Source organism: Pseudonaja textilis, chromosome 5, assembly GCF_049901715.1.
Source record: "Pseudonaja textilis isolate UNSWEBS1 chromosome 5, rPseTex1.2, whole genome shotgun sequence".
In the NCBI taxonomy this organism is placed as follows: Eukaryota; Metazoa; Chordata; class Lepidosauria; order Squamata; family Elapidae; genus Pseudonaja; species Pseudonaja textilis.
In genome coordinates, this window is record NC_141994.1 from 74930293 (window position 1) to 74955552 (window position 25260).

Genomic DNA, 25260 nt, shown 5'->3' on the forward strand with positions numbered 1-25260 from the left:
GTCTGAGATCATCAATCCGCCTTCGGCGAGAATGTGGGCCAAGCTGCTGCCCGAGTGTGAATGAACGGATTCCCATTATTCCCAGTAAAGAAAGAGGCTTTTGCTGGGACTCAGAATTGACTGGGTGCTTTGGGGGGAGGCCTATGACGGAACAAGGCGTGGGGGTCAAAAAGGAACACAAACGGCACCTTCTACAAAGCCCCTTTTATTGGGGGAAAGCACAGGTAGGAGTAGAAAGGTCCTGCCGATGAAATACTTGGTGGTTGTGTGTGTAGCGCAGGAGAAGCTACACCAATTTCATACATTTACATACATTCACATATACACACACACACGCATATATATATATATATATGGACATATGTACACAGGTACAGACACGGCGCAGCGGCGAGACGTCACTGCTTGCTGAGTGAGGGAGCCGTGTATGTCTGGAAGCGCTGGTGGGCCCTTTCCTGGGTCAAGAGGCGCAGCGCCATGGTGTCGACGGCCTCTTCCAGGCCTGGCTGTTGGGAGATTTCCACGGTGTAGTCGTTGGCCTGGAGGAACACACAACATTTCAGGGATGAAAGGATCCAGTGTGGGTGTGGGTGTGTGCGTGTGGTCCTCAGTGTGCTCTCTCAGGTCGGGTGTGTTTCCTTGCAGATGTTTCATGACCCAACTAGGTTACATCAACTGAGCTAGAAACGTTCACTTTTGTTGATAGGATCCGATTTTGCGCAGGAAATTCTAGAGCCCCAGAATTGGAGCAACCTTAGAGATCAACTAGGCTGACCTCCCCCCCCCACCCCCCCAACTGCCTGGGGAGCATCTCCTGAAGCTGTGTTACTTAGCTTTGGACACTCACGGGAGATGAGCTTTTAAGTCCCACAATTCCCCAGCCAGCCAGCTGCCCAGATTGAAAAAACGCAGCCCCTAGAGGAGGGGGGGGTGTCTCCAAACCTGGCAACTTTTTAAGACCTGTGGACTTCAACTCCCAGAATTCCCCAGCCAGCTTCTGGGAGTTGAAGTCCACAAGTCTTTAAAAGTTGCCAGGTTCGGAGACCGCGCCCCGCCAAAAGCATCAGCAACAGATGTTCAACTGGGCGCAAAGACTTTCCACGTAGGATAGCCCTCCCCTCTAGGGGGCAGCGTGTCCCACTGGCTGCCGATATGCCCCAGCTATGAAGTTCTTTACATGTTATGACCCGGGGCATGGCACAAAGGCAACACAGAGAATAAGTCTGGGGCCCTTTATTAGCTCCAACTTTGCTCCCGGTTATCTTCCAGTCTGGAGAAAAACTCTCCCCTAAACCTGCAACAGCCTTTAGCTGCAGATATTCCAGTCCTAACGTTGTAAACTGAAAAGTTTAAAGTATAAATCCAACAAGACAAGATAAGGTAATAAATCCGACAGGGCAAGATAAGGAGTTCCAGAAGTGAAGTAGCACGGCAGTAAATCAAACCACTCAGTTTGTTCCTGACAAATGTCCCTTCCAACTGCCTCTCCTTTAAACTCCCTCCCCAGGTGTGCCTTGTGAAGGGAATCAGGGCCCTTTCCTCCCCCGTAAGCCATTCAACCCATGTTGCTCCCTTCTCTGTTCCTCCCTGCCTGCCCTAGGATGAAGAGGGGGTGGGCCCGGGTCTTCCTCAGAACTCCCTCTCCCTTGTTCTCCCTCTCCCCTGCTCTGCCCAGCTGGGCTTTGCCCTCCCCAGTTTCCTCCACAGCCAATGGAGTCATTCCCCCGCCCGACATCTGTTCATCTTCCTCCTTGGGAGTCTCCTCCTCGGATTCAGACTCCGACAGGGCCGTGACATTGCACTGTTAGCCTGCTGGTCCTGGTCTTTCCCTGTTGGGGGCAGCGGCCTGGCCCGGCCCCTCTAGGAGGGCAGACATCCTCACCAGTTGCAGGGAGGCCAACATGGCCCGGCAGACCTCGAAAGCCGGCTGCCCTGCCAGCAGGCTGGCAAAGGAGTGCCACTCGCCCGTGCGGCTGAAGCGGGACACCAGCTGGTCTCCGTAGCTGTGGATGTCGAAGGCGGCACGTGCTTCCTGTGCAAGGAGAAGGACGGGAATGCTGAAGGTCATATAGCCCTAGCACGCCGGGACTTCACAGCCCTCCCTAAGCGGCTTTCCAGTCAGCCTCTTGCCTTCCCCCAATAATGGGGATCCTTGTTTAACTGACGTCAGAAGGATGGAAGGCTGAGTCGGTCAGAATTGAAGAATTAAACTCCTGGCAGTGGGCCTGCCACGCTGCACTCTAACCACTGCACCGCAACTCTTCCTTCCTTCCTCCCTCCCTCCCTCAGCGTTTAGCAATAGGATTTATATACCGCTTCATAGAACTTTATAGCCCTTTCCAAGCAGTGTACAGAGTCGGCCTCTTGCCCCCAACCATCTGGGTCCTTGTTTTGCTGACCTCGGAAGGATGGAAGGCCAACCTTGAGCCAGTCAGGATCAAACTGCTGGCAGTGGGTAGAGTCAGCCTGCAATGCTGCTTTCTCACCACTACGCCACCACGGTCTTCCTTCCTCTTTTCTCTCCTTCCTTCCTTCCTTTTCTTCCATCCTTCGCACTTACCAATAGCACCTAGACTTATATACCGCTTCACAGTGCTCTCTAAGAGGTTTACAAAGTCAGCCTATTTCCCCCTGGGTCCTCATTTTACTGACCTGGGAAGGACAGAAGACTGAGTCAACCTTGAGCCAGTCAGGATTGAACTGCTGGCTATCAGCAGAGTCAGCCAGCAATGCTGCTTTCCCACCACTGCGCCACCAGTCTTCCTTTCTTCCTTCCTCTTTTCTCCTTCCTTCCTTCTTTGCTCCCTTCCTTCTTTAGCACTTAACAATACCACTTAGACTTAGATACCACTTCATGGGGCTTTACATCGTTCTAACCACTGTGTCACAATTCTACCTTCCTTCCTTATTTCCTTCTTTGCTCCCTTCCTTCTTTAGCACTCAGCAATATCACTTAAAGTTAAATACCACTTCATGGTGCTTTACATCGTTCTAACCACTGTGTCACAACTCTCCTTCCTTCCTTATTTCCTTCCCTTCCCGTCCTCCCTCCTTAGGAATACCACTTAGATACCACTTCATGGTGCTTTACATCGCTCTAACCACTGTACCACAATTCTACCTACCTTCCTTCCTTCCTTCCTTCCTTCCTTCCTTGCTCCCTTCCTTCTTTAGCACTCAGCAATACCAATTAGACTTAAATACCACTTCATGGTGCGTTACATCATTCTAACCACTGTGCCACAACTCTCCTTCCTTCCTTCCTTCCTTCCTTTCCTTCCCATCCTCCCTCCTTAGCAATACCACTTTCCTTCCTTCCTTCCTTCCTTCCCTTTCTCTTTTCCTTCCTTCCTTCCTTCCTTCCTTCCTTCCTTCCTTCCTTCCTTCCTTCCTTTCCTTCCCTTCCTTCCTTCCTTCCCTTCCCTTCCCTTCCCGTCCTCCCTCCTTAGACTTAGATACCACTTCATGGGGCTAATTTACATCGTTCTAACCGCAGCGCCACCGGGCGCTCTCTCTCTCTCTCTCCCCCCCCCCCGACCTCACCTGTTCCTCCAGCTGCGGTCCCATCATCTCCTCCCAGTCGCGCACCCGCCGGGACAGCACCGTCTCTCGGGCGTACTTCTGGGAGTGGGCCATGAAGAGCTCCTGGAAGCAGCGGGGAGAAAGAGAGCGTCTCTCCCGGGGAAGGGAAGGAAGCAGACCGCCTGGCCAAGGCCCGCCTGGAGAGCCTTGTGGGAGAAGGAAGGGGGGGAGGGGGCAGCCCCCCCATGGGAAAACGGTCTTCCCCAAAGAAGCACATCCCCCACCGAGGAGGCGGTTGCATTCACTGCCTAATCGTTTTTCCTCCGTGTGGGGGGGGAGTGTGTGTGTGTGTGTGTACCTACCACGTTCTTGTTGACCAGCTCCTCGTAGCTCATGGAAGAGGGGATTTCCCCAGGATCTGAAAGCAAATGGAGAAATCGAGGGGGGTCCCTCCCAGTTTCTCACGAGGAATCTCTGCGCCTCCTATTTCTTTTCCCGGCCCAGAGGATGGATGGATGGATGGTTGAGTGGGTAGAAGGATGCAGGTATGGATGATGGATGATTTTGGAAGGATGGATGGATGATTGAACGGAAAGATGGTTGAATGGAAAGATGGATGACTAGATGATTGAATGGCTGGATGGATGATGCATGGATGGATGGATGATTGGAAGGTTGAATGGATAGATGGATGGGTGGGTGGATGATTGGAAGGATGGATGGTTGAATGGAAAGATGGATGGGTAGATGGTTGGATGCCTGGATGATTGGAAGGATGGATGGATGGTTGAATGGAAGGATGGATGGGTAGATAAATGCATGGATGATTGAAAGGATGGTTGAATGGAAACATGGATGGATGGATAGTTGGATGGAAGGGTGAGTGGATGGGTAGATGGAAAGGGGGATAGATTGATGGAAGGATGGTTGAATGGATGGTTGGATGGGTGGGTGGATGATTGGAAGGATGGATGGTTGAATGGAAAGATGGATGGGTAGATGGTTGGATGCCTGGATGTTTGGAAGGATGGGTGGATGGTTGAATGGAAAGTTGGATGGTTGAATGGAAGGATGGATGGGTAGATGGATGCATGGATGATTGGAAGGATGGATGGTTGAATGGAAACATGGATGGATGGATGGATAGTTGGATGGAAGGGTGAGTGGATGGGTAGATGGAAAGGCGGATAGATTGATGGAAGGATGACTGAATGGATGGTCGGATGGGTAGATGGATGCCTGGGTACAGGAAGGGGCCAGTTCATCCGACCATTACCTGCCACGCCACCTGGCACCTCTTCCAACGGGGGGATCTCCTCATCCGCCACAAAGTCCTCTGTGGAAGGAAAAGACATTCCAGCCAAACCAGACCCAGTATCGTCTTCAACTTACAACCGTTCATTTAGTGACCGGTCAGCGTTACAACAGCACTGGAAAAAGTGACGTTTCCACCCCGAGTCCTGTGATCAGAATTCAGTCTGGAAGACCTACCTGCTCCATCGTCGGCAGCTGCAGCATCCAAGTCCTCCTCCTCCCGGTCCACCTCCAGAGCGTCAAGATCTGGGAACTGCAACTCCACATACGGAGCCTGGTTTAAGGGGGGAAAAGGAGGCTTAACCCGATCTTGCTTTGGCCTTAGATCAGGAATGGGATTTTTTCTTCGATCTATCTCAAGGGTCTGCAAATTTGGCAGGTTTAAGACTTGTGGACCTGACTGGAGGAGGAGGAATTCTGGGAGTTGAAGTCCACAAGTCTTAAAGTTGCCAAGTTTGAAGACCCCATAGATAGATAGATAGATAGATGGATGGATGGATGGATGGATGGATGGATGGATGGATGGATGGATGGATAGATAGACAGACAGACAGATAGATGATAGATGATAGACAGATAGATAGATAGATAGACAGACAGACAGATGATAGAAAGATGAAGATAGATGATAGAAAGATAGATAGATAGATAGATGATAGATTAGATAGCTAGATAGATAGGACAAAGACAAATAGATCGATATGACAGATAGATAATAGATGGGAGAAAAATCAATATGTACACAACATAAGAGAGAGAGAGAGAGAGAGAGGGAGAGATAGGAAGGATGGATGGTCCAAGGTCCTTTCCAACTCTGTTATTCTGCTATTCTTTTTCCTTCCTTCCTTCCTCCCACCTTCTGTCCTTCCTTCCCTCCTGTTTCCTCCATCCCTCCCTTCATCTTCCTTCCTTCCTGCTCCCCCTCTCCTTCCTTCCCACTTAGCACTAGGCCTTAGTCTTCAAACTTGGCAGGTTGAAGACTTGTGGACTTCCAACTCCCAGAATTCCTGAGCTAACATGACTGGAGGAGGAGGAATTCTGGGAGTTGAAGTCCACAAGTCTTAAACCTGCCAAGTTTGGAAAAAAAAAAACCCGACTTCTCAGGTCTCCAGGCCACAGCCAGGTAGAAACGAAACCACACACCCCCGCGAGAAGGGGGCTGCTGTCTTTAAAAAGGGGCCCACTTTAGCATCGCATCATATAAAGAGTCAATAGATTTTGTAGCTCAGGGCTGAATTGGTCCTTGATGCTCTCTGAGCTTGGTGGTTTCCTTGCAGACGTTTCATGACCCAACTAGGGAACATCATCCAATTGGGAAGGCCCTCACTGTTGGAAGAAAACCCGAGAACCTAAGCCAGAGAGGCAGGTGGAAGGAAGGAAGGAAGGAAGGAAGAAAGGAAGGAAGGAAGGAAGGAAGGAGAGAGGGAAAATAGCAAAGGAAGGAAAAAGAGGGAAAAAAGGAAGGAAAATGGGAAGGAAGGAAAAACGAGCGGAAAAATAGGAAGGAAAATGGGAGGGAAAATGGAAAGAAGGAAGGAAAATAGGAAGGAAGGAAAGAAAACGAGCGGAAAAAATAGGAAGGGAGGAAAATGAGAGGGAAAGCAGGCAGGCAGGCAGGCAGGCCCTGGTGCTACAGGGATATGCCCACAGCCAGAAGTTCGATTCTCATCAAAACAGGTTCCTCTCAGTGGCTTTGCCCCCAACTTTCTCTGGGCCAGTCAAGAGTGCCAGCCGTCGTTCCCGCGAGCCGCTCTGCCTCCAGACTCACCATCCTCTTCTGCCATTTCCTCTGGGCCACCAGACGTTCCTTGGCGTTCTTCCAATACAGAATCTCCAGGTCTGCTCACAAATGAAAGACTCAATTCAATCTTCCACACCGCCCGTCGTACCTAAAGTGACTCCGCGCGGTTTATGACATTCTAATCAAACCCTCTAAAGGTGCCATATTGTGGGGATGCCCTCAAGGCACCAGTGATGCCAGCATCGGGGTGTCTGTGGTGGCGGCTAAGAACCAGGCCCCTCCCAGCCCCCCAGATCAGCCAGTGCCTCTGCTTCGGGGCAAATCCTGCAGGGGCCTCCTCCCTGTTGCTTCCCCAACCCCACACAAAGCCAATCCTGGGTGTGTAATGTGTGCGATTTCCTTTCCACACAACTCACACCTACTCACCAGCGAACACGGGGACTTTCCTGCGGCTTCTCTGGCTGCCAGGTTGGGTGGGGTCTGGAAAGCAAGCAAGGAGCCTCTGAAAGGCGGGTGGGGGTGTGTGCACAAGGTTTTTTTTCGGGGTGTGTGGAGGGAAGGTGGACGACACACAGCAACTGAGAGGCTGCTGCTTGTATTCTGGCTTATGACACATTGGAAGAAACCACCAACGGAATTGTAAACCTGACTTCCAATGGTTGTTATGCGTATAAAGAAATTATTGATGACTGCTGAATCGAGGCATCTGGGTGAGCTTCCCTGGACTTGGATTTCTGCTGCAAACCCTCACAAACACCCAATACATTTAACATTTCGTGCAAGGGCTCTCTAAACTTGGCAACTTTGAGGCTTGTGGACTTCCAACTCCCAGAATTCCTGAGCTAACGTGACTGGAGGAGGAGGAATTCTGGGAGTTGAAGTCCACCAGTCTTAAAGCTGTCAAGTTGGAAGAGCCCTGTTTTAACGTATAGCATCCAGCCTGGCTGGGAGCTGAACAAAGGAAAAAAAAAAGAATTCTCCTCCTCTTTTATATACATACAATATGTACATGTATACATACATACATATACACACACACATATATACACACACACACAATTTAACATATAGAATCCAGCCTGGCTGGAAGCTGAAAAAAGGAAAAAAAAAATCTCCTTTTACATACTTACATATATGCACACACACACACACACACAGACACATATTTTTAAAAAGGAAGAAAAAGCAGTCAACAGATTAAACTAAACATTGCACTCATCTTCAAATCCCTGTCAACCATTTTGTGTACAGCTAGTTCTTAACTTAGGACTGATTGCTTAATGACCATTGTTATATGTGGCAATTATAGATATTGTGAGCTACACCCGAGAAAACGAAGCACAGAAGGGATTCCATGTTTATCCGATATTTGAAACTATGAAATGATTATGGGACAGTTATATAACTATATCTAATAAACATGCACTGTTTTGTAACTTATGTTCTAAACTAATGGCAAGTCTGTATTTTTTGGCATAAGGATATTTGAAGGAGATGCTAGGGTTATTACGACCCGAAAGAAACTGGTTAATGACCTATTGTCTCACAGATGGTCATAACAGGAAGAAGAAGCCACGAGAACGAGGGTGGTTTCCAAAGACAAGGAAACAGGTGCTACGCCACAATATGAGTGTTGCGTAACAATAACATGGGCGTTGCGTAGGGAGATACGTAGCTTGGATAGATTGTGAACCCAGGAAAGGGGTAGAGACTCTATACTGAACCTTGTATATAAACCCCAGCCTTCCTGGGAACCAGGTCCTCTGCCCATGAGCAGAATTCCCTTTTGCAAAAGCTTAATAATAAAATTCTTCTTCACTGTCTTTGGTTGTTTTTGTGATTATCACAATGACCAAAGGGGTGACGTAACTGCAAAAAAAAAAAAGGGGGAGGAATACACCCCCGTTCTGATGGTCACCCTCTACCTGGCCTCAGGTGACCCCACTTCAAATGCTCAACAACACAGCGTTTGCAGCCGTTTGTAGCGCCCCGCAACCCCGTGGCTTATTATGGTTTGGCCCCAAAACTGGACACTCTTTCCAAAACCTCCACTGGTTTTATTTTTTTTTAAAAAAAGAGGATGGACAGGGGAAAAGAAACGATCGGCCCCTGAGCCCCCCACCCACCTCGAGCTGGTGGGCAACCTGAGCCCAAGCTGAGGGCACTCACCGGAGGACGAAAACCACGACACGAAATCCTGCAGCACGGAGGGAGGCCGCCTCTTGCGCTTGCCGCCAGACGAATCTTCCAGGCCGCGGGGCACGGTGAAGGGTCTTCCTGAAGGGGTGGGGGGGGAAAAGAGTGGGTGGGAGCCCCTGATGCTCCTGCTATCAACTCATGAAACATTTTTTAATGGCCGTTTTAAGAGTGGCCAACAGAAAGGGATGGGGAGGGGTTTGAAAGAGCAGCGCGGCAGCTTGGAAACCAAAAGTGCAATTCCACGCATATCTTTTTCCAAGATTGCAACCAGGTGACTGAAGTTTCTGCCGTGCAAAAATCTAACTGGAGGACTGGAGAGCCTCCTCTCTTCAGGGTAGAGGCTGCGGGAAGGTTTCTTTTCAAGGCCAAGGAAGCTGGACGCCCACCTGGTCCTTATCGGCTCACGAAGTTCTCAAGAAGATCGGGATAAAGACTCATAACCTAACCTGCCTTGGACCTCTTGGACTACAACCCCCATAACTTTCACCAGGCATGGGAGCTGTGGCCCACACGCCAGAATGTGGTCCAACGGTCAAGATGTAGCCAACATGACATGACTTTCTGACTGCTCCCCGAAGACGACCCTGGTCTGCTCCTAGAGAGGCTTCTAGGGCTGAAGGTGCCGGGTTCAAATCCCCTCCTCCTCCCCCTATAGGCCTGGAGGATCCGTACCTTTCTTAAAGGGTTTGTTTTCCGAGGAGCTGAAGGGGTCGAGGCCTTGCCAGGGGTCCCACGTGTCCTGGAAGAGAAGGAGAAGCCGCGGGTGGGTCTCAGGGGGGTCACCTGGGGGCTTCAGAACTGGACCTCAGCACCACAAAAGGAGCCCCTTCCAGCCAGCCTAGTGAAGAGGAGGACCGGGGGGGTGGGGGGCGGCATGATAGCAGTCTTCCAATATTTGAGGGGCTGCCCCAAAGAAGACGGGGCCAAATTGTTCTCCAAAGCAGAGGTCTTCGACCCTGGCAACTTTACGACTTGTGGCCTTCAACTCCCAGGATTCTTCAGCCAGCAAAGCGAAGCTGCTCGAGGAATTCTGGGAGTTGGAGTCCACAAGTCGCCAAGGTTGGAGACCCCTACTTCAAAGCACCTGAAGGCAGGCCAAGAAATAACAGATCGAAACTCATCGAGGAGAGAAGCCACTTGACTACGGTGGGAAAAAGAAGAGATCCCCACGGATGAAAGTGTAATAAATAAATATAAATATATATGAATACACAGAGGTGGATAGATTGACACTCAAAACAAAGGAGAAGGAAGAAGCAGAATATTTTTAACATGGTATTTGTTTGCTTAGTTAATAGAAACAGAAGTCAGAGACTCAAAAGTTTAAGAGAATGATTAACTATACAATGAAAGTTTATTGGTGTGGATAAGCAAATATTATTATCACGAGGTGATTATTATCAATGCTTTGAATATTATTGCTATTATGTTTCAAAATTAATTGTACCCAGACAACACACCATTCGTGCAGATAGTGTTTTTATGTATTCTAAAGAAAAATGTTTGTATGTACACACACACACAGAAGCAACCTGGAACTCAGGAGAAACTTCCTGACAGTGAGGACCATTAACCAGCGGATAGCTTGTTGCCACCAGAAGTGGTGGGTTCTCTGTTAAGGTATTGAGATTTAAAAGCTGACCAGTTGTAAAACTGACGCAACGTAAGAGGAATCAGCATTGGTATTGCCTATTTAAGTACTAAGAGTGAGCCCACAGAAGTTTTACCCCTTTAAGAGGTGTTTATATAAGGCAGCCATTAGAGGGTGTGTTTTTTCTCTCCTTGTGTCCAGGATCCATTGCAAAGTTCTCTGTGTAGAGTTAAGAAGATCGACTGCTTGTCAGGTATTTGCCTACCATGTATATTACTGTATATAACTGTTGTATATAAACCACTGTTAAATGTCTAAGTCTCTGTGTGTTGTGTTTTGCTCCTGGGTTGTCTTATAATAGTAGTCACGCTGCAAACGCTCTGACATCCTCCATCACGGCATATAGGGTCTCCTGCTTGAGCAGGGGGCTGGACTAGAAGAACTCAAGGGTCCCTTCCAGCTCTATTCTGATTCAGATCAGAGACGTGGCTCGGCCGGGCACATCTTCACACCTGGAAGCTTCTCCACAACAGAGGGGAGCAGCTAAACTTCAGGGCTCACAGCCGCTGAGGGACCTTTTGCTACAGACTACCAGGCGAAGATAAGGTTTGTTTTAATGACCCTTCAGAGTTACAACAGCCCGGAAAAAGGGACTTATGGCCCATTTTTCACACTTACGACCGTTGCGTGTTTCCCCGTGGTCACGTGAGCCAAATTCAACGTTCACATACTAGGCAAACGACTCGCACTGACGACGGCTGGCAGCATCCGGGAGAGTCACGCAATCCTCCCCTCTTGGGCGAGCTTTTCCGACAGCCCGATTCCCTCAACAACCGTGTGACTCACTTAACGACTGCAGGACAACTCTTCACCACCACGGCACGAAAGGACGCAAAACGGGGCAGGACTCGCTTCACAAGCGTCTTCCGCTTAGCAACGAAGAGGTGGGGCTCCCTTGCGGCCGTTAACGGTCGAGGACTGCCTCTGTCACAAGGCACACCGACGAAACACGGGGTGCTCCTTACCTGGTGGCGGGGATTAGCCTCCGGGGCAGGGAATCTCTCCCGCAAGGCGTAGCCTTTGCTCCGGGGGGCGCTCTAGGAACAGAGAAAGTGGGGGATGGGTCTCATCTCCGGGTCGTACCAAGAGCCCCCTCTGCCGTTCCCTTGTGGGCCGCCTTCCTGCCTCCAAGTACCGTCTGGTGTGCCGTGTGCTCCTCTGCTCCGTCGGAAGGGACCCCCTGGTCCTCCTCGGGGATGTCTGCCAGGAAGCCCTCGCCGTCCTCTTCAGGCTCATCCGCAGGGCTCGCTGCTCCTGCTATTAGAGGTACTAATTAGAGGGACTGTTACCGCTCTATAGAGCCTTAGTAAGGCCACCCTTAGAAATACCACATCCAGTTTTGGTCCCCGCACGATAAAAAAGGTGTTGAGGCTCTAGAAAAAGTGCAGAGAAGAGCAACCAGGATGATGAGGGGACTGGAGGCTAAAACATTATGAAGAACGGTCCCAGGAACTGGGCCTGGCTGGTCTAGGGAAGAGAAGGACCAGGGGAGACAGAAGAGCAGCCTTCCAATATTTGAGGGCTGCCCCGAAGCAGAGTGTGAAGCTATTTTCCAAAGAAGGAAGGAAGGAAGGAAGGAAGGAAGGAAGGAAGGAAGGAAGGCAGACAAGAGAGAAAGAAAGACATCTGAGCAAACCATGGATGGACCGAAGACATGCCCAGTTTAAGGAAAAGAAGGATGGGGTGACATGATAGCAGACAGGAGAGCAGCCTTCCAATGTTTGAGGAGCTGCCCCAAAGCAGAGTGTGAAGCTATTTTCCAAAGAGGGAGGGAGGGAGGGAGGGAGGGAGGGAGGGAGGGAGGGAGGGAGGGAGGGAGGGAGGGAGGAAGGAAGGAAGGAAGGAAGGAAGGAAGGAAGGAAGGAAGGAAGGAAGGAAGGCAGACAAGAGAGAAAGAAAGACATCTGAGCAAACCATGGATGGACCGAAGACATGCCCAGTTTAAGGAAAAGAAGGATGGGGTGACATGATAGCAGACAGGAGAGCAGCCTTCCAATGTTTGAGGAGCTGCCCCAAAGCAGAGTGTGAAGCTATTTTCCAAAGAGGGAGGGAGGGAGGGAGGGAGGGAGGGAGGGAGGGAGGGAGGGAGGAAGGAAGGAAGGAAGGAAGGAAGGAAGGAAGGAAGGAAGGAAGGAAGGAAGGAAGGAAGGAAGGAAGGAAGGAAGGAAGGAAGGCAGACAAGAGAGAAAGAAAGACATCTGAACAAACCATGGATGGACCGAAGACATGCCCAGTTTAAGGAAAAGAAGGATGGGGTGACATGATAGCAGTCTTCCAATATCTCAGGGGCTGCCACAAAGAAGAGATGTAGAAAAGAGATTGAGACTCTAGAAAAAGTGCAGAGAAGAGCAACCAGGATGATGAGGGGACCGGAGACTAAAGCATACGAAGAACGGTCTCAGGAACCGGGCCTGGCTAGTCTAGGGAAGAGAAGGACCAGGGGAGACAGGAGAGCAGCCTTCCAATAGTTGAGGGGGTGGGGGTTGTCTGTGTCCTCAGGATCACACCTGAGTGGTACAAAGGGGTGTGGAGCCTTCTTGGAGCAGCTGACTGTGTTGTAGATTGGAGGCAGAGGGAGGGTTGTTAAACCTCCAAGTGGCCTCAACGGCCCTCTAAAAGGAAAAAAAAAATGACCTGCTGTCTGCCAGGAATATCAACCCTTCCTTTCCCCCACCATCCAGTCAGAGCTGAAGAAGCTTTGGGGGGGAAGAAGTGAAATGTCTTCAAAGAAAAATCGGAAAGTTCAAATGCTTCCTAAAAAAAGCACCTTTCGGACAATCAGGACCTGGATGACATCTAAGCCCCTTGTAGCACTGATGGTGTTCCCTAGTTGGATCGTGAAACGTCTGCAAGAAAGCCAAGCTCAGAGAGCACCAAGGACTTTGCAGTCCTCCTCCTCCTCCTCCCGTCTGCAAACATCACTCCCTTCCAGAACTGATGATGTTCCCTAGTTGGGTCATGAAACGTCCAAGCTCAGAAAGCACCAAGGACCCCACAGTCAGTCAGTCCTTCCTTCCTTCCTGTCTCTTCCTTCCTTCTTCCTCTCCACAAACCCCACTCCCCACTCCCTTCTAGCACTGATGATGTTCCCTAGTTGGGTCACGAGACGTCTGCAAGAAAACCACCCAGCTCAGAGAGCACCAAGAATCCTATAGTTCAATCCTGACCTTCAAAGATTCTCTCTTCTATCTAACTCGGAGGTCTCCAAACTTGACAACTTTTAAGAACTTGCGGACTTCAACTCCCAGAATTCTCCAGCCAATTCTCCAATTCTGGAAGTTGAAGTCCACAAGTCTTAAAGCGACCTACTTTGGGGACCCCTGATTTAACTGATAAGAAATTACTCCTCTATCCAGTACATCAACCTGTAGAGGCCCCCAGCTGGCTCTAAATTCTTATAAACCACCTACAGGGTCTCGCTCCACTTTCTGGTGTGGAAAGGGAACTTCACGAGGACCGTGGTGTCACCCAAGCAGGAAAAGCCCAAAGGGAACATCAAGCCAGCCATAAAACAAACTTGCATAGGAAAAGGAATCAAATAAAAAGTATTAAAGAAGCCCCTTAGACAAAAGTCCAAATAATTGAGAAAACTAGGGAAACAAGAAAAGAAAACCCTTCCAAATCAGCAAAACAAATAGACACAAAATATATTGCAAAGGAGACAGACCGGAGATCGCCACAAAACAAATATAAGAAAACATTAGGGCGAAACTGGCAATCCAATCAAACCACACCGCGGAGTTTACCCTCCGGCGGAAATGAAGACAACCCCTGACAGGATTTAAAACATTAAGAAATACAAACACAAGCACTCACACACAAAAGGAGAAAAAAAAAAGTATAAAAATCAGGGGTTTATTATACAAAGCTAGCCAGCCCCAGGAACGCAGACTTCTCGCTATCTCTCGCCTTCCTGAAAAATAAAAAAGAACCAGCTTTCAAGCAGTTGTCTGTATCCTTGCACCGGAGCTCTCCCAGCAGGAAAATCGAGCCCTCAGAAGAAAGGCATTTTGAGCAGCCTTTCAACACTTGGACATTCATTTTTCCTACCCCTCAAATTCATTGGGGCTTTGTGACTCACTTCCTTCTCCAGAGAAGTCCAGAGCAAGAACTGGGGTCTCGCACATGCTGACCTCCATGGGTACGGAGCCAGCTGCTGGAACCAGGCTCTGGGGACCTGCACAGAAGCAAAGAGAGGGTGTGAGTACACCTAACACAACTCTACCGCTAATCAGCCGGTTCTACAGGATACCCCAATCCAATTTTCTTTACGGGTGGCAAATCTTTTGCAGGCAGAGAGATGCATTATAGGAGAGCAGGAAGCTAGGAGCTGCGCTTGCTGCTTTTTTTAAATGTCTACCTGGTTCTTGACAAACCACATGCTTAAAACAATAGTAAAAAGAAAAAAGAGAAAAAATAAAACTAAAAATAAAATAATCACAAAAATAAATAAAATAAAGTACAGTTAGAATTAATGCTAAAATGCTGAAGTTGAATGAAATTAAAAAGTTACACAAATTTAAAAAATAAAATTAAAATTAAACATAAAACTACACCATAAAAGTGATTTAAGCCGCCAAAATTAAAAGCTAAATTAAACCAAACCAAATGAAATAACTAAAATAAAATTCAAAACAAAACATAAGTAAAATTTAAAACAAAGAAAAGTAAAACAACATTAAATTAAAAACAAATACAATTATACGGTGAATAACGAAAAGATAAAACCCAAGTAAAACGAAATGAATAATTAAAAAGATCAAATCCAAGTAAAACGAAACGAATAATTAAAAAGATAAAACCCAAGTAAAACGAAATGAATAATTAAAAAGATCAAATCCAAGTAAAACAAAACAAATAATTAAAAAGATCAAATCCAAGTAAAACGAAACGAATAATTAAAAAGATCAAATCCAAGTAAAACGAAACGAATAATTAAAAAGATAAAACACAAGTAAAACGAAACGAATAATTAAAAAGATCAAATCCAAGTAAAACAAAATAATTAAAAAGATCAAATCCAAGTAAAATCAGACAAAACTCACACTAGAATGAAATCAAAGCTAAACTAAGCCGAAACCACAACAACAATTAAAACTAAAAGTAAAATAGAATAAATTGAAATAAGAAGGTAAGAGGCGTCCAAGTGGAAGGAACGAAGGGAATTTTAAGAGGAGGACCGCCCCTTTGGGGTGCCCAGGGGTGACCCCGGATGTACCGGTGGGGTGGTTGCGGCCCCAACCGCCGTCCCTGCCTGCTTGGCACCGGGTGGGCGAGAGGCCTGCCAGCTCCAGCATGAAGAGCCCGCTGTGGTGGGGGGTGCAGGTGTTCATACGGAAGTCCTTCCGGCTGGCCAGCAGCTCTCCCTTCCGGCTGCAAGGAAACGAGCCCAGATCAGCTGGCGTGAAGGCCAGGGGATGCCGCCCCTCGTGCCCCAGGGCTGGAGAACGGGGGGGCCTCTCCCCCCCACCCCACGCCCCTGGAGGACCCCACGGGAGCCTCTTACCTAAAGAGGGGGTTGTCCTTCTTGTCCAACTCTTCGGGAGGAACCAGAGCCATTGGGGTCAAGGGCACAACAGCCACCGTCTAAGAAGGAAGCAGAGCGTCAGGATTCCGGCAATTCCCCCCCATTTAAATTCTGAGTCTCGAGCCAAACTTCAAAAGGATTTATTGGGAGTTAACAAGCCAGCACTGCCTGGGTGTAGCCGACTCTGAGACATATTATTCATTGTTGTGGTTCGCCGGCAGCAGGTACGGACGGCTGAGGTCTCGGAGAGCGAGGACTCGGATGAGGAGGCCTGCCTGTGATGCAGGGATGGGACCAGGACCATCAGGTAGAGGAGCGCTGCCTTTGGAGATTGTGGAGGCTGGCAGCAGTGAGGAAGAGTCCCCCGAGGAGCCTGTGAAGTGTGCGTAGGGCTGCTAGAAGGAAAGAGCAGCTGCAGCAGGAACAGCCTTTGGCTGTAGAAAATTCAGTCCAAAACAAGGGACACGCAAACTGTAACTTAAAATCCGAACAAACCACGCCGTAGCAATTAACTGGACAGGGCAGAAGGAATTGCAGACTTGAAAGGCCAGCAGAACACACACAGTTGGGAAGACGCCAGGAACCCAGATAAGCCTCGACAATAACAGATAACTCACGATTTGCTTCCAGCAACTTTGCTGTGCATAGCTTCCCTTTTTAAACACTGTGTTCCCAGCTGCAGCTAATGAAGGGAATCAGGGCCCTTTCCTCCCCCGTAAGCCATGCAACTCACGTTGCTCCCTTTTCTGTTCCTCTCTGCGTGCCCTAGGATGAAGAAAGGGTGGGCTTGGGTCTTCTTCTGAACTCCCTTTCCCTTGTTCTACCTCTCCCCTGCTCTGCCCAGTCGGACTTGGCTCTTCCCCAGTTTCTTCCACAGCCAACGGAGCCCCATTCTCACTCCCTGTCAGCTGCTCGGCCTCCCCCTCAGAATCACATTTCGACAGGGACATGACATAGCATATTTAATTAGACATGTTTTGACAGCGGTGAGAATGATATACGTGCAATGTTGGAAAAATGCAACCGCACCACCAGAAAGAATAAAGAAAATCATAGCTTGGGCAGAATCAGATAGGTGAACCTCAGAGTTGAAAAATAAGGGGGAAATCGGCTTACTATGAAACATGGAATAAGTTTAATTAGGGGCTACAAAAAAGGTAAGGTCAGGGGAAAAAAAAGACAGAATGAATAGAACCAAAAAACAAATACTGTGCCAATAATATCAAAGTTAATGGTTTAGCAATATCTTCGTATGTGTGGTATATGTAACGCCCAAACGGCAGCACCATCGTATATTTGCAGTTGTAAACAATAAAAAATATATATTAAAACAAAAAAATTCAGATGCTTGGCAACTGGCATGGACATATGACAGTCCCACGGGTTACGCAATCCCCTTCGGCGATCTTCAGGCAAGCAAACTCCACGGAGAAGCCAGATTCACTTAAGAACCCTGTGACTAACTTAACCGTTGTGGCGATTCACTTGACAACGGTGGCAGGAAAGGTCAGAAAACGGGGCAAGGCTCGACTTAACTGCCTTGCTTAGCAGCAGAAATTTTGGATTCAACGGTGGCCGTAGATGACCATTCACCTTTTGTGAATCATAAATTGTAGTCACGATGTTTTCGAATTTAGTGCCTAAATTCATATTATAAATTTGCTGAATTAGGAATTGCCAGTTTAGACTGTCAAAGGCCTTCTGTGCATCCAAGAATACAAGGGCTATTTCTTTTTCCGGATGGGCTTCGTAGTATCCCAAAACATTTAATACTGTCCTTAAATTGTTCCTAATTTGTCTATTAGGAAGAAATCCGTTTTGATCCTTTACCTATATATTCATTCCCCAACCTCCTTACTGTCCAACTCTGCTGCCAGCTCCGTCAGCCGCTGGCAGGCCGCAAAAACCCTGACCATGGGGATGCTGCAATGGTCGTAAGTGTGAAAAACGGTCATAAGTCACTTCTTTTCAGTGCCGTTCTAACTTCATACGGTCACTAAGAAAATGGTTGTACGTCATGGAGTACCTGTTAACACACCAAGGTGTGTGCGTGTGTGTGTGTGTAGTCCTGGGAGCAGACAAAAGCTGCGCAAAACTTCCTCATGCACCCCGCCCTCATCCAGAGGCTAACAAAAGGGAGCTGTGGAGCCACTAACGTTGTGTTGTTGGTCATCTCTCAGGTCCATGTTGGCTCTGCTGGCCTGCTGGATGTCGTCCAAGGAGAGGAACTACGTAGAGAAAGAGAGGCTGCATCAGAAAAGAAGCCAAAAGGGCCGTTTGGGCCAGAAAGGGACTCTAGTCCTGCTTTGGAAAACTGACCCAAGGACAAGACGGGTCATGGGAAATGACCACACACTCCTTCATTTGCCTTTTGTTCACAATTCAGATACGGACTGGTAATCATCATCTTTTAACTACCCCATAATCTCTTGCGGGGTGGAGTTTGGGCAACTTAACGGAGCTAGCAGTGTTTTACTGGCCGGATGCCCTTCCCTGTCACCAGTGCGGAGTTGTATTCAGCAGATAAATTCTCATCTCATATCTGCCTCTAACTTAGGATCGAACTCACAGCCTCCTGATTGTGAGGCGAGAGCTCCACTTCTAAGCCACCGTACCACTCAAGGACTAGTAAATCATCTCCTTTTAACGACCCCATAATCCCTTGCAGGGTAGAGTCTGGGCAACTCAACGGAGCTAGCAGTGTTTTACTGGCCGGATGCCCTTCCCTGTCACCAATGCGGAGTTTTGTTCAGCAGATATATATTCGCATTGCATCCAGGGAGATAAATATATCTGCCTCTACCTAGGATTGAACTCACAGCCTCCTGATTGTGAGGCGAGAGCTCCACATCTAGGCCACCGCACCACACTTGAGATACAGACTGGTAATACAAATCTTATTTTAAAATAAAACTACTAGTCCCTTTTAATAATTCAAGCAATACAGTTAAATACGGCAAGCATTCCGTATTGACTCAGTTCTGATGTTACAATAGGGTGGTTAATATCAGCCTAAAAGATAAGATCTAGCGAGACATTAACGAAGCCTATAACGTGCAGCCAAGCGACCGATGACAGACCTCACGCCCATGGGAGGCATCAATTGACATACAGCTTTTTCCGGACGGAGAAAGGAGGCTTCAGTTAGCTAATAGCCAGGGTAGATAAAAATCAAGGGTTGCTTTATTTTAAATAAAAAAATCAGATATTTTTTTAATTTAAATTGGATTTTGTAAAATCTTTTTATCAAATTTATTTTAATAAAATGCTTTTGGAGTAAAAAAAAGATACCTCTAAAGATAGTTTTCTATTTAAGGTACATTAATAAATTTAGTTTATTCAGCATGGAATGGCGCTTAATTATGTAGCACAAGGCTGCGTACATTCTGCAATATTTACATTTTTAGTAAGTTCGTTTCAGTGAACCCAAGCTCTGCAAACTGAGATAACGTGCCCTGCATTGACGCATTCACACAATTTCACAGCAACCGTGAGACGATAAATCATAAAACAAAGTACAGGAATAGTTCTTTACTCCGCTCTCTTGCAAATCTATGTACGCTACGAAGTGTACGGTTGTTTGGAAGAGAAATGCATCTGTGCAGAGCGCCTGTCACTTCAGATCCATCATGGCTGAGCCCGCAGCGGGCATCCACTCACCTGCTGCCCGCCACATCCCTCACCTTGTGGTGTCCCCGCCACACCACCATTAAAGTGAGTGGGATGGTCGGTGAGTCAACAGCGGGTCAGAAGAGAGCGATGACAGTTGCTCCTTAAAAATCAGGATTTAAATTGATTTAAATCAATTTACTAGGGGTTGAAATCAGGGGTCTCCAACCTTGGCTGGCTGGGGAATCCCGGGAGTTGAAGCTGCCAAGGTTGGAGACCCCCGATTTCAATCCAACCCACCCTGGCAACCGCTTCGGCACAACGGGAGGGAGCGAGAGTTCCCGTGGCGCAGGAAAACTCCGAACGGAGCGTTTGGATCCACCTGGTGGCCCGTGGCTAGTAAGTGTCTTACGGCCACGATTTGGTGCGGCTGTTGGATCCAACACCCCGGAGCTCACCTCTTCTTCTTCCGTTGCTGGTCCTGGCCCGGCGCTGACATCCCCGTCGGTCCCATCCGCACCGACGGACGGGGGCTGTTTTTCCCGCCTAAGTTGTAAGAGGAGTTACAACAGAGACACACAGAAGGGAAACGAGTTTATTCCAGAAAATGCAGGCGGTGCTCGAATTGTAACCGTAATAGAGCCTCGCCGTTAGGGCAACTGACCTGATTTTATGACTTTTGCAACTGTCGTTAAGTGAATGCAGTGGTTGTTAAGCAACACATTACTGGAAGGGATTGTTCCCTTCCCCTTCTTTCCCTTCCCTCTTTTTCTATCCCTTCCTGCCTGCCTTTTTCCTTCCTTCCTTCTTTCCCACTTCCCTCACTTTCTTCCCTTCCTTCCTTCCTTTTCTTTCCTCCCTTTTTTCCTATCCCCTCCTGCCTGCCTCCCTTTTTCTTCCTTTTTTCATTTTGTTCTCTTCCCTTCCTTCCCTCCCACCTCCCTTGCTTTCTTCCCTCCCTCCTTCCCTTTTCCTTCCTCCCTCCCTTTTTTTCCTATCCCCACCTGCCTGCCTCCCTTTTTCCTTCCTTCTTCCTTTCCCTTCCTTCCTCCCCACCTCCCTTCCTTCCCTTTTCCTTCCTTCCTTTTCCCTATCCCCCCTGCCTTTTCCTTTCCTTCCTTCCTTCCTTTTTTCTCTTCCCTTCCTTCCCTCCCACCTCCCTCGCTTTCTTCCCTCCCTCCCTTCCCTGCTTTTCCTTCCTTCCTTCCTCTTTTTCCCGATCCTCCTGCCTGCCTCCCTTTTTCTTTCCTTCCTTCCTTCTTTCCTTTTTTTCTTTTCCCTTCCTTCCTCCCTCCTTCACTTTCTTCCCTTCCTCCATCCCTCTCTTTTTCCCCATCCCTTCCTTTATTTCCCCTCTTTATTTCCCTTCCTTTCTTCTTCAGGGAGGGGCTTACTCACTTCTTATTGGAGATAAAATCGAGGGCTTGGTACACCAGCGTGTAAAGATACTCCACCTGAGAAAACAAATGCAATAGATCAGAGGATGAAATGGAGAATAATCCCCACTGGGAGTTTTCTCTAAAAGAAAAGAAAACATTCTGTAAATGAAAGCTTATGTCAGAATCTTCAGAGTTTGATGGAGGTCAAGGATTTTCGCCACCCACTCCTGGCGACCAATCACCCAAACGGTGCCTATTTCCCCATTTTATCACCATCCCCGCCACCATGGGGCCCTCCACTAACCCCGCCACACCATTTCCCCAACCTGGCCATCTTCCCCAGGCACCCCCCCCCCACTTTAGCCCCCCCCCCTTTCTATGGGGCCATCCTCTTCTCCCCTTACCAGGCCACCCCCCCCCACGCCCCATGGGTCCATCCTCTGTCCTGCCCTCCCCACGGGCCTTCCCCTTCCACCCCACACCTGGCCATCCTCCCCAGGAGCCCCTCCCTCTCACTTAGCCACCCTTCCCCCACCTCCACGGGGCAATCCTCCGTTTAACCCCTTACCTGGCCATTGCCCACTTCCCCAATGGGGCCCTTACCCTGACCCCCACAGCACACTTCCCCCCCACCTGCCCACCCCCCCAGAGCTCCCCCAGGCCCCTCCACCTTCTTGCTGTAGATGCAGGCGGACCCCTGGATGAGCAGCGCTGCTTCGATGAAGTTCATGGTGGTCTTCCCGCCATCGAAGGAGACGCAGATCTGGTCCAGCTGCAGGGGGGAAAAAAGAGGAAGAGAAGAAGGGGATAGGGAGGAGGAGAGGGAGGAAGAGGAAAAGAAGAAGGAGAGGGGAGGAGGAGGAAGAAGGGGAAGAGGAGGGGAGGAAGGGAAGAGGAAGAAGGGGAGGGGAAGAGGAGGAGGAAGAAGAGGAAGGGGAGGGGGGAGGAGGAAGAAGGGGAAGGGGAGGAAGAGGAAGGAAGAGGAAGAAGGGGAAGGGGAGGAAGAGGAAGAGGAGGGGAGGAAGAGGAAGGAAGAGGAAGAAGGGGAAGGGAGGGGGAGGAAGAGGAGGAAGAAGAACAGGAAGAAGGGGAGGGGAGGAAGGGAAGAGGAAGAAGGGGAAGGGAGGGGAGGAAGAGGAGGAGGAAGAACAGGAAGGGGAGGGGGGAGGAGGAAGAAGGGGAAGGGAGGAAGAGGAAGAGGAGGGGAGGAAGAGGAAGGGAAGAGGAAGAAGGGGAAGGGGAGGAAGAGGAGGGAGGAAGAGGAAGGGAAGAGGAAGAAGGGGAAGGGAGGGGAGGAAGAGGAGGAAGAAGAACAGGAAGGGGAGGGGAGGAAGAGGTAAAGAAGAAGGAGAAAGAAGGGGAAGAGGAAGAGGAGGGAGGAGGAAGAGGAAGAAGGGGAGGGGAGGAAGAGGAAGAAGGGGAAGGGAAGAGGAGGAGGAGGAGAAGAAAGAAGGGGAGGGGAGGAAGAGGAAGAGGAGGAAGAAGAGGAGAAAGGGGAGGGGAAGAGGAAGAAGAGAAAGCGGAAGAAGTGGAGGAAGAGAAAGAGGAAGGAGGGGAAGGGGGGGGGAGGAAGAGGAAGAAGAAGGGGAGGTAGAGGAGGAGGAGGAAGAACAGGAAGAATGGGAGGGGGAGGAAGAGGAAGGGAGGGGAAGAAAAGAAGAGAAAGAGGAAGAAGGGGAAGGGAGGGGGAGGAAGAGGAGGAAGAAGAACAGGAAGAAGGGGAGGGGGAGGAAGAGGTAAAGAAGAAGGAGAAAGAAGGGGAAGAGGAAGAGGAGGGGGAGGAAGAGGAAGAAGGGGAAGGAAGAGGAGGAGGAGGAGAAGAAAGAAGGGGAGGGGGAGGAAGAGGAAGAAGAGGAAGAAGAGGAGAAAGGGGAGGGGAAGAGGAAGAAGAGAAAGCGGAAGAAGTGGAGGAAGAGAAAGAGGAAGGAGGGGAGGGGAGGGGAGGAAGAGGAGGAGGGGGAGGTCACCATCCCCGCCTCCTCTCCCTAGCCTACCTTGCGGGGTCGTTGTGCGAGGACCTCCCTTCTCCCCTCCTCCCCTCTACCTCCCCGTCCCCTACCTCCTCCAGGTACTCCCCAACTGCGCGGCCACGTCCACCTCCCAGTTCTTGGTCAGGTCGCGGATGGGCTGCAAGAAGTGCATGAAACGCGACTCCACGTCCTCCATGGCTGCGGCGGCGGCGGCGGCGGCCGTTTTGCTTTTCCCGCCCGGCCGGTGACGCCATCGTCGCGCGACGCGGAGAGGACGGCGTCGTCGTCGTCGTCATAGCGCGCGCGGGCGACGGCGGTTGACGTCACGCGTCCTCGGCCCGCCCCCGGCGTTCTATCCCCGCCCCTCTCCCCCTCCGGCTACGTTGTAGCGAGGCGGGGCTGGAGCGGCGGGAGCGAAGGCGCGATGGGCTCGGAGGCGCCTCGCCTGGCCCGGCAGCTCTTCCTGCGCGGCACAGCCGCCGTCTTCCTGGCCGCCTTCGCCTCGCTTTACGTCCAGCTGCCCGGTGAGCCTGCGGCGGCGGCGGCCCCAGAGAGCGGGTGGGCGCTTTGCACATGCCCCGGGGCGCCCTCGCCCTGCCTGCCCGGCGGCGGCGGCCAAAAGTCCTCGCAGCCGCGGCGTCCGGGGAAGGAAGAGTGCGGGGAGGAGGAGGAGAAGGGAGGGAGGGCTGTGTCCCGCTTAGTGACCTTGCGGGGCCCAGAGTTCCCCGGCCTCTCGGACCCGCCTTGGGACCGCTTCCCACGACCCTTGCCGAGACTGACCCGCGACCCGCTTGTGTGAATGCAGCGCTCCCTCCGCCCGGGCGAAAAGAAAAAGCGGATTCTCGCGGGGGGTTCGAGGGGGAAAACGGGGTTTCTCCCCCATACTTTCTCCGTCCGCCTCTGGGTCCAGCTGCGGCTCCGGCCCCGTCCACGTGTCCCCGCGGATGGGAGGGGCCTTGGCAGCGGGCAGGTCCCGGGGAAGGAAGGGCTGGGGAAGGGGCTGGTCTCTCCGGGCAGAGGATCCCCCTCCTCCGGCTTTGCTTTGGGAGGGAGCCCGGATTGCGTGGAGGGGGGGCGGCTCTTGGGCCGGCCGAGGGTCTCCTGGCCCTTCGGAACGTCTGAACGGGGCCCCGGTCCCTCACCAAAGCAACCCCGTGTCCTCACGTGCCCTCCAGAGGCCCTGACTCGTGTCTTGGACCCGGCTGAGGGTCCAACCCCGGCATTTCCCCCCCATATCTCCTTGCCCCCCCCATATCTCCTCCCACCATATGTCTTTGCTCCCCATCTCCTTGCCCCCCCCCCAATAAAACCTGGGTTGAACCAAGCCTTGTTTGGGGGGGCTTCCTCTTATATGAGGTTCTCCCCCTTCTCCACAGTGCTGGTGGCCCCACTCACTTTGGGGATGTGGGGGGTTCAAAGACTTTTAAATGGGAGGAAGATGGACCCATGGGGGTTGGCTTTCCTGCTTAGGACCCCCCGCCTCCCCTTTTCACAGCAGCCCCTGGACGAGAGTGGGCAAGGGGGCTTGGCCTGGCTGTGGGGTCTCTCTCTTTTTCTGCATCAAGAATTGCTCTCCTCTTCTGCCCCCTCCCTCGGCTTTAGCCCCGCCCCTTTTCCCCCTATCCCAGTTGGGTGGTGCCCCCCCTCTCCCCCCCTGCCTGTCCCAGGATCTCCACGTGGCACTGGGGCTGCCGCGGTTGTGCCAATCCTCTCGCACCCACGTGGAGTGCGGGGGTTGGTGTTGCCTCAGCCTTCGGGGGTGCTCCAAGGCCCCCACCCCACCCCAAGCTGCCTTTCCTTCCTCCTCCTCCTCCTCCTCCTCCTCCTCCCCTCCTCCTGCTAAGAAAAGATTTCCCCCTTTCGGATTCGGGGAATGGGAGAAGGCCTCCTGCCTTGGGGCAGGGCGGTTGGACTAGAAGACCTTCCAAGGTCCCTACCAGCCCTAACAGAATAAGAGGGTTGGAAGGGACCTTGTCCAACCCCTGCCCAAGGCGGGGAAGCTTATACCATCCTGGACACGTGGTTGTCCAATGTTTTTCTTGGAAACCTCCAGTGGTAAAGCACCTGCAACTTCTAGTGGCAAGCAGTCCCACTGGTTAATTCTTCTCCCTGTCAGGAAATTCCTCCTTCGTTCTGAGTTGCTTCTCTCCCTGATGAGTTTCCACCCGTTGCTTCTTGTCCTGCCTTTTGGTGCTTTGGAGAATAGCTTGACTCCCTCTTCTTTGTGGGGCAACCCCTGAGATATTGGAAGACTGCTATCATGTCACCACTTGTCCTTTATTTTCATTAAACAGAATAAAGTTAGAAGGGACCTTGGAGGCCCTCTAGTCTAACCCCCTGCTTGAGCA

At 50.4% G+C, this 25260-nt stretch overlaps 2 protein-coding genes across 2 annotated transcripts in view; one reads left to right on the forward strand and one right to left on the reverse strand.

Moving 5' to 3' along the window:
- NCAPH2 (non-SMC condensin II complex subunit H2) lies at positions 1 to 23280 on the reverse strand. The gene is given in 21 exon segments (XM_087935415.1): positions 1 to 539; positions 1883 to 2032; positions 3544 to 3645; positions 3885 to 3940; positions 4799 to 4858; positions 5014 to 5110; positions 6605 to 6675; positions 7004 to 7057; positions 8747 to 8854; positions 9449 to 9515; positions 11393 to 11464; positions 11563 to 11684; positions 14509 to 14604; positions 15646 to 15800; positions 15934 to 16013; positions 18111 to 18182; positions 20022 to 20109; positions 20962 to 21017; positions 21613 to 21714; positions 23002 to 23021; positions 23024 to 23280. Coding segments are annotated over 21 exon segments (1854 nt in total). The 5' UTR covers positions 23109 to 23280; the 3' UTR covers positions 1 to 398.
- Positions 23277 to 25260, forward strand: part of LMF2 (lipase maturation factor 2) — a 24656-nt gene continuing 22672 nt past the window's right edge. Inside the window, 1 exon segment of the mRNA XM_087935414.1 lies at positions 23277 to 23436. Within this exon segment, the coding sequence (XP_087791540.1) occupies positions 23337 to 23436 (100 nt within the window). The 5' untranslated portion in view covers positions 23277 to 23336.